This window comes from Pelobates fuscus, chromosome 5 (assembly GCF_036172605.1).
Source record: "Pelobates fuscus isolate aPelFus1 chromosome 5, aPelFus1.pri, whole genome shotgun sequence".
In the NCBI taxonomy this organism is placed as follows: Eukaryota; Metazoa; Chordata; class Amphibia; order Anura; family Pelobatidae; genus Pelobates; species Pelobates fuscus.
Window position 1 is genome coordinate 40,318,302 of NC_086321.1, and position 12,335 is coordinate 40,330,636.

General features: G+C 40.2%; 1 protein-coding gene across 4 annotated transcripts in view; it reads left to right on the plus strand.

The window, feature by feature from the left end:
• Positions 1 to 12,335, plus strand: part of RASGRF2 (Ras protein specific guanine nucleotide releasing factor 2) — a 295,529-nt gene that overhangs the window by 280,167 nt on the left and 3,027 nt on the right. For 3 of the 4 annotated variants that reach the window (XM_063453728.1, XM_063453731.1, XM_063453730.1), the window contains 3 exons: positions 8,932 to 9,011; positions 9,259 to 9,385; positions 11,176 to 11,244. In XM_063453728.1, the coding sequence (XP_063309798.1) occupies positions 8,932 to 9,011; positions 9,259 to 9,385; positions 11,176 to 11,244 (276 nt within the window). The remainder of the gene's footprint in view (positions 1 to 8,931; positions 9,012 to 9,258; positions 9,386 to 11,175; positions 11,245 to 12,335) is intronic. The other variant, XM_063453729.1, reaches the window with a different exon arrangement.

Genomic DNA, 12,335 nt, shown 5'->3' on the forward strand with positions numbered 1-12,335 from the left:
TGTTTTAAGGTATAGATTGAGAAAGCATCTTTAATTTTGCTGTAAACATCCCCATTAGAAAGTATATTCTTGTTGGATAAAAAATGCTTCACTCTCAGATAACAAAAGATTTCTCAACTTGAGAGTTGGTATTCCCTAGATAGTATATCGAAGTGTTTGAGTCTATTATTGCTCATCAACTGCTTAATGCAAGTAATATTTTTATTCTTCCAGTTAGGTAAAGAGATGTTTTCAATTTCACTTTCAATAACATCAATTCCTTCGAAGTCAAATATTTTATCATTACATTTTAATCTCTTTTTTATTTTTTCCTAAATTAGGATAATCTGTTTTAATACAAAAGAAGAAGAATATTTACCCGCTTTGGAATACCAGATTAGTCTAGAGAGATCTTTAATTTTCCTAATCTCAGACTCTATACCAGGCTTTGGATTTTGATTGTTCCTTATACAATAAAGCTACATGTAAAACCATCCCTGCTTGGTAATTAATCTCAATATCAGGAAAGCCCATACCACCTTTCCTTACATTATTGGACAGTATTGAATGTTTTATTCTTGATTTCTTTCCCCTCCAGATGAAATTAGAGAAAGAGGTTTTAACCATAGCTAACCACACGGTAGGGATATTTAATGGTAGCATTCTGAACATATAGATCCACTTGGGGAGAACATAAGATTTTAGGATGTTCACTCTCCCCCACCATGACACTTCTACTCGGTTCCATTCTTTTAGGTCTTTATCAGTTGCTCTTAAAAGGTGTAGACAATTGTGTTCCATTACTTTATCCAGATCCTTAGACATCTTGATCCCTAAATAAGTAAAAACCTTCGGGATGAGAAAATGATGTTCTTGTTGAATTTTATTTATAACACTGGTTGAAATATTAGTGAATAGAGCTGTTGATTTTGACCTATTCAACTTACAATTACAGATCTTACTATGGGTTTCAATTTCTTTTATAACTTGTGGGAAGAAGAATGCAGGATCGAATACATATAAAAGTATATTGTCCGCATATAAAGATATTTGTACATCCCCCGGGGGATCGAATGTCCCTCAGCCATTTATTGTTTTCTTAATCTCGCTGCAAATATTTCAATTGTCAAAATATATAAAATTGGGGACAGGGGACAACCTTGTCTCGTCCCATTCTTTAACTCAAACCAAGAAGAACACGTGTTATGCCCAATGGTTCTGGCCATAGAAGCATGGTAATGACATCACTGCTTTTTGTACCCATCCTGAGAGTTCAAAGGCTCCCAGCACTTTCTTCATGAAGTCCCAACTGACTCTGTCGAACGCCTTTTTGGCATCAAGAGACAAGACCAGTAGGGGCCTCTTCTTCTGATTTGCGAGATCAATTGAGTCAATCAGCCTCCTGATATTGTGACTTGACATTCTTTCTGGGACAAAGCCAATCTGGTCTGAGTGTATCAGATTTGGTAAAATAGTTTTCATTCTCTCTGCAATAATGGAGGCAAACAGCTTCACATCTACATTAATGAGAGAAATGGAGCGGTAACATTTTACGTCTGATGGTTCTTTTCCCTGCTTTAGAATGGGTAGTATATTTGCCTTTAGCATTTCTGTTAGGAACCTGTCCTTATGTACGGCACAATTAAAGGTGTTGACTATGTGTTCTGAGATAATATGTTTCATAGTTTTATAAAAGCCGGTACTCAGTCTATCTGGACCCGGAGTTTTAAGACAGGCTAATTTATCGATTGGCTTAGTTACTTCTTCTTTTGTGTTTGGAGATATTTTGATCCCCGATTATGTAAAGTTTTCAATACTCCTATTTAGGGTACCTTCGTACCCCTAGATATGTTAACTAACTATTAATGTTTGTGTAATCCCTAAACCAGAGAAAAATCATACAGACCTCAGCCATTACCAACCTATTTCCCTACTGAATGTAGACATGAAAATGATTGCCAAGGTACTTGCAAACTCCCATTTAGAAGCCATGGTTCACCCAGACCTGGTTGGAGTTATCCCTAACCGCCAGGCTGTAGACAAGATAAGGTGCTGTATAGATGCCGAAAAGGACCTTTTCGTTGTCTTACTATAGATCTACTATAGATTTCTCACTATAGATTTCCTCCTCACTTTTTTTCAGCGTTATATGACTCTCCAAATGGGACATATCATATTGCCCAACATTCCCCCCTCCTTCTCTATATCAAATAACACGAGGCAGGCATATCCAAAGTCACCACTTTTGTTTTTCCTCTACCTCAAGCCATTACTACAGGTGATACAGTCCAACCAAGCAGAAACTGTAATACAGATTAGAAACACGCAGATGATGTTCTCCTAACCCTCACAGACCCTGAATCTTCTATAGTAGCTCTTCTCACTATTCTACTCATTACAGTCTATCTGGCTATACGTTAATGTGAAAAACTCACTATTTTCCCTGTGTTTAAGCTATTTCCCTGTGTTTAAGCTATTTCCCTGCTTTTGTATACTATGTTCCCCGAACCACCCCTTGGCTCATTAACTACCACAAACTTAAGTGCCTTTTGTGACCGCCATTCGTATAACTTAACAACACGTGCTGGAGAAAATGTCGGCCATCTTGTCGCACGAACACAGGCAGCGGGACTTGGTTATTGAATGTCTGGAACTATAAGTCGGACACTCGACCTCGTGAACACCATTGATTTCATCTGAACGCCTGCTTCTTTTCCCGACAGGACAGGATAGCTCTGTTCAGTAGGATTGTTCGCGTAAACAATCACTGCCTATGAGCCAGGGGATAACAACAGTCTGCACCTATTATTTGCTTTTATCCTCTCTTACATGCCCATTCACGTGTGGAAGACCTTTTGCCAACTATAATAATTGAGTTGCCTTCAATCAATACTCTATTGTGAGTGTGTCAGGATCGGGACAGGGATCCAACACGCAGAGTACAAAGAGTGGAAAGGTACGTATACCGGGCCTTAGAATGGCCGGACTAACGTACCGAGAGTAATAGAGAATAGTCAGAGACAAGCCGAGGTCAAGGGAACGAGAAGACAGATAAGCGAGAGACAAGCCGGGTCAAGGGATAACAGAGAAGCAGGGTAGTACAACAAGCCGAGTCAAAACCAAATAGAGCAAACTAGAATACCAGAGCACTGAGTGACTAGACAAGCTAGAACCACGACAGGGCAATGAGCTGAAGAGAGAAGTAAGCTTAAATACCCTGGCTCCGGATGGTAAGCACGCCTCTGACAAGTACCGATTGGATATCGGACACTTGAGTGACAGGTCGCTCGTGATAGCGTCATGACGTCACGTATTGAGCGTCCTGCTAGAAAAGGACGTGGATTCCTCGCGGCCGGTGTTTAAGTGACTGGATGAACCGCGAGGAACGAAGGAAACAGCTCGCCTGGACGGACAAACCACCAAGTCTCTACCTCCCTTAGAGGTAGAGGCCTCAGGTACCCTGACAGTACCCCCCCTCTCAGATACGCCCACCGGGCGGAAGGAACCGGGGCGAGATGGGAAGCGGAGGTGAAATGCTCTGCGAAGGCGAGAAGCATGAACGTCCTCCTGAGGTACCCAACTCCTCTCCTCAGGACCATATCCCCTCCAGTTGACCAGATATTGCAATATTCCCCTTGAAATTCTGGAATCAATGATGGAGCTGACCTCGTACTCCTCCCGACCCTCCACCTGAACAGGACGGGGCGAGGAGACCTTAGAGGAGAATTTGTTGCAAATAAGAGGTTTCAACAAGGAGACATGAAAAGAGTTAGGAATGCGTAAGGCAGGTGGCAGAGCAAGGCGATACGCAACCGGATTGATACGAGTGAGAACCCTGTAAGGACCTATGTAGCGAGGAGCAAATTTCATAGATGGAACTTTTAGGCGAATATTCTTAGTACTCAACCATACCCTATCCCCAGGAACAAAAACAGGAGCCGCTCTTCTATGCTTGTCAGCGTGTTTCTTGAACAACGAGGAACTATGTAACAGAATTTGCCGAGTCTGATCCCATAATTTCTTCAGGTTGGCGACATGATCATCAACCGACGGTATCCCCTGAGAAGAGGAAACCGAAGGAAAAATCGAAGGATGAAAGCCATAGTTCATGAAGAAAGGGCTAGAGCGAGTTGAATCACAAACAAGGTTATTGTGTGCGAACTCCGCCCAAGGAATCAGACCGACCCAATCGTCCTGGTGTTCGGAAACAAAGCAACGCAGATACTGTTCGATCTTTTGATTGGTACGTTCAGCAGCTCCGTTAGACTGAGGGTGATAGGCAGAGGAGAAGTTCAATTTGATACCCATTTGAGAACAAAAGGATCTCCAGAAACGTGAGACAAATTGAGAACCTCTATCAGAAACAATCTCCGAAGGAATCCCATGTAGGCGAAAAACCTCTCTCGCGAAAATCTCCGCCAATTCAGGAGAAGTCGGAAGTTTAGGTAATGGCACGAAATGGGCCATCTTAGTAAATCTATCCACCACCGTGAGAATAACAGTCTGTCTCTTGGAAGTGGGTAAATCAACGATAAAGTCTATGGACAAACAGGACCAAGGTTTCTCAGGAATGTCCAAGGGGTGTAACAGACCACATGGAGATGCATGAGGTAGTTTAGTCTTGGCACAAGTCTCACAAGCTGCGACGAACTCCTCAATATCTTTTCGAAGTGAAGGCCACCAGAAATCCTTGGATATCAGAGAGTAAGTCTTGCGAATACCAGGATGACCAGCTATTTTACTTTCGTGAAAACATTGTAAGAGCTCCAGTTGAAGTTCAGGAGGAACAAAGTTTCTTCCCTCAGGAGTGTTTCCGGGAGCTAGATGTTGTGACTTCAAGATCTGGTCAAGTAGCGGAGAATGAATTTTAAGACTGGTATTAGCAATAATATTGCATTTGGGTACAATGGAGGACAAAAGTGGTTCAACTGAAGCAGAAGGCTCAAATTGGCGAGATAGCGCATCGGCTTTAGAATTCTTTGAGCCAGGTCTGTAAGTCAGAACGTAATTGAAATGGGTAAGAAACAACGACCAACGAGCCTGCCTGGAGGACAAACGCTTGGCCTCTCCGATATAAGACAAATTTTTGTGGTCTGTTAGAATGGTAACAGGATGTAAAGTACCTTCCAATAAATGTCTCCACTCTTTCAAAGCCTTGATAACCGCTAGTAATTCTCTGTCACCAATGTCATATCTGCTCTCAGTACCGGACAATTTTTTAGAGAAAAATCCACATGGATGTAATGGTTTATCAACACCCAACCTTTGAGATAGGACAGCACCTAAACCAGTCTCTGATGCGTCTACCACAAGTAGAAAAGGCAGGGAAGTGTCGGGGTGAACTAAAATTGGAGCGGAAGCGAAAAGCTCCTTGAGAGTTTTGAACGCAAGAAGAGCTTCAGTAGTCCAATTCTTAGTATCAGCCCCCTGTTTGGTCATATTAGTGATAGGTGCGATAATTGAAGAATAGCCCTTAATAAAGCGCCTATAATAATTAGAAAAACCAATAAATCTCTGTACGGCTTTAAGACCTTTGGGTAAAGGCCACTCTAGAATGGACTGGAGTTTATCCGGATCCATCTTAAATCCCTCCCCAGAGATCACATAGCCGAGAAAGGTTACCTGGGTTTGATCAAAGCTACATTTCTCCAACTTGCAGTACAAGCCATGCTGGAGAAGTTTGTGCAAAACCCTCCTGACTTGCTTGTGATGAGTCTCAATCTCACTAGAATGTATAAGTATATCATCTAGGTATACAATGACGCAATCTTGCTGAAATTCCCTAAGAACCTCATTTATCAGATCTTGGAATACAGCTGGTGCATTGCATAACCCAAAAGGCATAACCGTATACTCATAGTGGCCATAGCGAGTATTGAATGCCGTCATCCACTCATGTCCCTGCTGGATTCTCACCAAGTTATATGCCCCTCTGAGGTCTAACTTGGTGAAAATTGTAGAGCCCTTCAAACGATCGAAGAGTTCGGTGATCAAGGGAATCGGGTAGGCATTTTTAATGGTTATCTTATTTAGGCCTCGATAATCAATACAAGGTCTCAAAGAACCATCCTTCTTTTTAACAAAAAAAAATCCAGCCCCGGCAGGGGAGGAGGACCTCCTAATGAATCCCTTGTCTAAATTTTCGTGAATATACTCCTCTAGAACTGAGTTCTCTTTCGTAGATAATGGGTATACATGACCTCTGGGGGGCATGGTACCAGGGAGTAGGTTAATTTTGCAATCAAAGGACCTGTGTGGGGGTAAGGTATCGGCTTTCTTTTTGTCAAATACTGCCTTTAAATCTAGATACTGAGGCGGAATTTGTGTCTCTGTAGGATTGTCAGAGTTAGCCGATGTGTTGGTTAATCCGAGGGGTGAGACCTTCCGCAAGCATTTTTCTTGACAATTCTGTCCCCACGAAACTATCTCCCCTGACTCCCAATTAATAATAGGGTTATGTCTCCTCAACCAGGAGTACCCCAGGACTATGGGAATAGAAGGAGAAGAAATGAGCAGTAAGGATATGTCCTCTCTATGTAGGATACCAACAGTTAAGTTAATCGGTATGGTCTCATGGAAAATAACAGGCTCAAGTAACGGTCTACCATCGATGGCCTCAACAGCCAGTGGTGTCTCTTTTAACTGGGATGGAATAGCATGCTTGGCAGCAAAACCCTGATCTATAAAGCTCTCAGCAGCTCCAGAATCGATTAGTGCCATAGTCTTAACTATTCCCTTTTCCCACTTTAAAGAAACGGGTAACAGAAGCCTGAGCTCTTTGTAGTTGTGAATAGAGGACAAAGTAGAAACACCCAAGGCCTGTCCTCTAGAGAAACTTAGGTGCGAGCGTTTCCCGAACGATTGGGACAATTTAGGCGTAAATGACCTCTGACTCCACAATACATACATAAACCCTCCCTTCTCCTGTACTGTCTCTCCCTCTCTGTGAGATGAGTACTGCCTATCTGCATAGGTTCAGGAATACGTAAGTCCTCGAACTCAGAATCTTGAAAGGTAGGCGCTAGTTTAAAGGAGGGTCTACGGGTCCTATCTCGAGTGTTCTGCCTCTCTCTTAAGCGTTCATCAATACGAGATATAAAAGAAATTAAATCCTCCAAATTCTCAGGGAGTTCTCTAGTAGCGACCTCGTCAAGGATTACATCTGATAACCCATTCAGAAACACATCTATATAAGCCTGTTCGTTCCATTTAACTTCTGCCGCCAAGGACCTGAACTCTAGTGCATAATCCACCAGTGTTCGATTGTCCTGTCTAAGGCGTAACAGTAATCTAGCTGCATTGACCTTTCTACCAGGAGGGTCAAAAGTTCTTCTAAACGCAGCTACAAAGGCATTATAATTATAGACTAGTGGATTATCATTTTCCCATAAAGGATTGGCCCATCTCAGAGCTTTCTCAATGAGTAAAGTAATAACAAATCCAACCTTCGCTCTATCTGTAGGATAAGAGCAGGGTTGTAATTCGAAATGGATGCTAATCTGGTTCAGAAAGCCACGACACTTCTCCGGTGACCCGCCATAACGTACTGGTGGGGTAATACGGGAAGAAGCACCTACAGTGGCTACCTCTAGACCTGAGACTGCAGGAGAAATAGAAGGAGTACGTGTCTCCTCAGGTGGATTACTAGCACGAGACAAAAGTGCCTGTAGTGCCAAAGCCATCTGATCCATCCTATGCTCCATGGCGTCAAACCTGGTATCCGAAGAACCAAGCTGACTGTTTGTACCTGCAGGATCCATTGGCCCTGTCGTAATGTCAGGATCGGGACAGGGATCCAACACGCAGAGTACAAAGAGTGGAAAGGTACGTATACCGGGCCTTAGAATGGCCGGACTAACGTACCGAGAGTAATAGAGAATAGTCAGAGACAAGCCGAGGTCGAGGGAACGAGAAGACAGATAAGCGAGAGACAAGCCGGGTCAAGGGATAACAGAGAAGCAGGGTAGTACAACAAGCCGAGTCAAAACCAAATAGAGCAAACTAGAATACCAGAGCACTGAGTGACTAGACAAGCTAGAACCACGACAGGGCAATGAGCTGAAGAGAGAAGTAAGCTTAAATACCCTGGCTCCGGATGGTAAGCACGCCTCTGACAAGTACCGATTGGATATCGGACACTTGAGTGACAGGCCGCTCGTGATAGCGTCATGACGTCACGTATTGAGCGTCCTGCTAGAAAAGGACGTGGATTCCTCGCGGCCGGTGTTTAAGTGACTGGATGAACCGCGAGGAACGAAGGAAACAGCTCGCCTGGACGGACAAACCACCAAGTCTCTACCTCCCTTAGAGGTAGAGGCCTCAGGTACCCTGACAGAGTGTAATCTTTAATACCATAATATGGTATACTTATGATATTACACTATGAGTCCTATTTTTCTCCCACTGTAGATCCATTCTATTGTCTATATACTGATGGAGGAATAAAGGAATCTCTTGACTGGGCCGGGTTGACTCAATTAAAGAAAAATCTTCCCAGATTCATATGTGCTTTCCTGACTCTGTCCCACTTAAATGCTCTACCTTTAAATCTCTGCAATCTGCCATTGCTGGGTTCATCTGGACATGTACCTAAAATATATGTCCTCAAAATTCATAGAGGATTAGGATTACCCAAACTCACCCATATATGTCTCAAACTAGCTCATATTCAACAGTGGTATGTGTCCCTAGATCACAAAAAAAATAGGTGGACTTTGAACATCTAATTTTTGTCAAAGATCAGCATTCTCTCTATTTGCGGTTACCAGTACAACATGAAGTCCATGAAAGTCCATGATAGTATTAAAGAAGTTAAGTAAACTAATATTGCTATAGGTTTTAATCAGGAAAAGAATGCCACAGTAAATATGGAACACTTTCTTTTTTAAGAGACACCAACCAAAATGAAGCTGCAAATTATAACACATTCTAACTTTTTATGTTCACTTGTAGACAAAAGCACTTATGGACAAGCTGCAAAAGACAGTCTCATCTGAAGGAAGATTTAAAAACCTCAGAGAAACCCTTAAAAAGTAGGTATAATAGGCTAAATATATGTAACATTGTAAATGTATTTTGTTAATGAGTCCCAGGACATGCCTGATATGAGGAAAAAAAGCTAATTACATTCTTCTAGGGAATATATTTCTAATTAAATAAAACATTTGGACTGAAATGTTTAAATGGCTGAAATAACTAGGAACACAAAATGAAATTCTGTATGTGAACATTTTATAGCAAGGCAGAGGCATTTAAAAGTTGTCTGTTTTTGTTATTTATGTTGTGCAGCTGTAATCCGCCTTCAGTGCCCTACCTCGGAATGTATTTAACCGACCTTGCGTTTATTGAAGAAGGTACACCAAACTTTACAGAAGACGGCCTTGTAAACTTTTCAAAAATGCGAATGGTATGTTTAGCTAAATGTTTAAAGCACTCACAATGTCATGTAATGTTTTCATGGAGGAAAGACAAGACAGCAAAATAAGAAATTCCAGTAGGACATTAGGTGATGTAGAAAAAGACAAAAAACAGTATACATAACGATATAGTAATGTCACACTTTAAAAAACCTAACCACAATCGTTTAATGAAGAGTTTGAGGTGGATGAAGTCTTTAAAAACAGTCAACCTATTTTCTGTTAAACTGTTTTGAAGTGTTTAAAAAAAAAAAAATCCATGGCCTTAAACAATGCTAAAGCTACACACAGAGAGTGTTCCTTTAAGGTACAGATGTTTACTCTGTATTATTGTTTATTTTTAGAGACAAACTAAAACTTGTTCTTGGCATGACGACATACCCTGTCACAGGTCTGTCTGTAAAGGATTTGGTTATGTTCCTGGCTTTTGATCAAATGTTGTATTGCATTCAGGTCCATTTTTCACCATTAAGTGAAGCTGCCATGGCTCGTACAATTTAACTTATCCCCATGGACAATAAATATATAATTTATCATAGGGATGTACAACATAGTCAATTGAAAATTTTGAGCCAAAGTCAGGTCTGAATCCTGGTCATAAAACATTACCAGTAAGTGTCCTTGGGCAAGACACCGAACGATAGATATCTGCCCACCACAAATCCATATAGATTGAAAGCTCATTTGAGCATTGGCCCTGTTTTAAGGCACTCAACCCCCTCCACTCATTGATGCTGACATGAGCCTTCAATGCCAGCACAACCGTTATTGAATGAAGTTCTACTGCTTTCCCTTATCAGAAAATGTTGGCCTAGAGGTCTATGCTAAACAATTGATTGACGGTAGTAACATCACATTAGATTATGAACACCCCAGGTAAGTGTATTGTCTAGGTGGGAGAAGGACCAATTTTTGAATATATTTTTTTCTTCAATTTATACATTTGCTGGCAATTGTGGCTGTCAAATACGTAGATAAATTTAATAAATAAAATTTTAGACCAAAAAAAATAAACTGGAAGCACAGCTGATTTGGAGATATTTTTTAGTTCAGCTATTTTGTCCTTAAATTTAAATTCACTTTAAATTTTCACTTCAGTTAATAACCCTGCAAGTGTTTTATCGCTTCTTCAGGAATAAGTAGAATACATTCAAATTATGGTAACGTCACGGCTGATATTTTACTCTGAATATAAAAATATTCAATAACAATCATTAACAAAAACATTATAGTGTTTATTCATTAAATACCAATTAGCATTTTACTGAAAACCACATTTCAACATTCAGGTTAACACAACCACGCTTTAAACAAACAAATTAAAATAAAATTATTGACAAAATATCAAAAGAAAAAAAGAAAAATACTGAAAGTCTGCATGAAAAAATGCTGCAAGTAATACAGTAATATAACCACATTTATATGGTGGTAACTTTATTACACTGGATTACGAAAATCCCAGATAAATGTATTGCACAGTAACAACCTCAGGACAATCTAGGAAAAGTGTATCACTTGCAGGATGCTCCAAGTAAACACAGAGATTCTGAGGAATATGTGAGTCATAGGTAGAGAAAAAAAAATCCACAGATAAATAGCAGAATATTAGTTTTAAAGAATAGCATGTTTGATATAGAGAAGGGAAAAAGAAGGGTAGGCAGAATACGGTTCAATTGTGTCAGTTATTTGACTGTGAAAATTTGTATATCAGTATTTTCTTTAACCATAATCTACATGTTACTGAAAGATAAACCTAAACAAAAATGTTCCCTCCAAACAGATATCCCACATTATTAGAGAAATACGTCAGTTCCAGCAGACTCCGTATCGCATAGAACACCAACCAAAGGTAATTCTTACAATACTGCGTCATATTTCTACAACCACCAAAAAAAACTTTTTGTTGTGCAAGGTACGTAGTCAAATAGCACTCCGCATACGAATTTCGCTGTGCTGTGTGAAGTACCGGTAACTGATACCAAGCCAAGACTTGTGCGAGGTATAAAGTTAGATAGTTTTGGTATCAGATGCCACATGCTAAAATTGATCGATCGTAAGATAAACATGCTTTCAACACCTCTTATATTTTGTGCCTCACCCAAGCCTGTGCTAATCTGCTCACACTAACACTATAAGTAGAGCTGGTTTTACCTTTGATAAGTATGTTCAAGATGCCACCACACTCAACCTCTTAGTATGGTAACTTGTGTTTTTCATTCTTTCTTTTTATCTCTTCAGGCTAGTGCTAACATTGAATGGGAGATTTCTCCCTCCTCATAGATTTCAGTAGGTGCACCTTGTATATGTGTTTAACATTTGTTAATGGGCCATGTAGGGAAGCAAAGAATGACAACATGTCTAATATTGATGTTATCTGTTGGTTTTGTCCATTTTTTGTACACTGTGGCGCTCACTATATCTGGCCACTAAAAGTAAAGAGCACAAGGTAGCTATATATCCAGAACGTCAAGATGGTATTATTTTCACGAAATAAATGCTTTGCCATGTATCTTTTATTTCAGTTAAAAATTAAAATATATCGGAGTGCTAAATGACACTTGGGTCTTAAATGGGGAAAAAGTGCCTAGTGTCTATCTTATAAAAACAATAATCAAATGAAGAACTATGATAATAATTCAGCTACACACTTCAATGGACACCCTTCACCACATCTCAGAACATAATTACAATTTTCAAGAAGTGGATCTATGTTTAGGTGGAAAACCCCATACCTCACGTACAGATAAAAAATCAAGTAACAATAATACTTATACTCCCAGTAGATGGCAATCACAAAATCAGGGTAGTATAGTACATGTAAGAAAAAATTGAGAAATAGCAATACTGTAATAGTGTAGATCTGTATTTACTGCACTTACAATGATTAGAACGTAGTCAAATCCAATATAGTAGCTAATAAGCTAGTGATAAAATAACAAT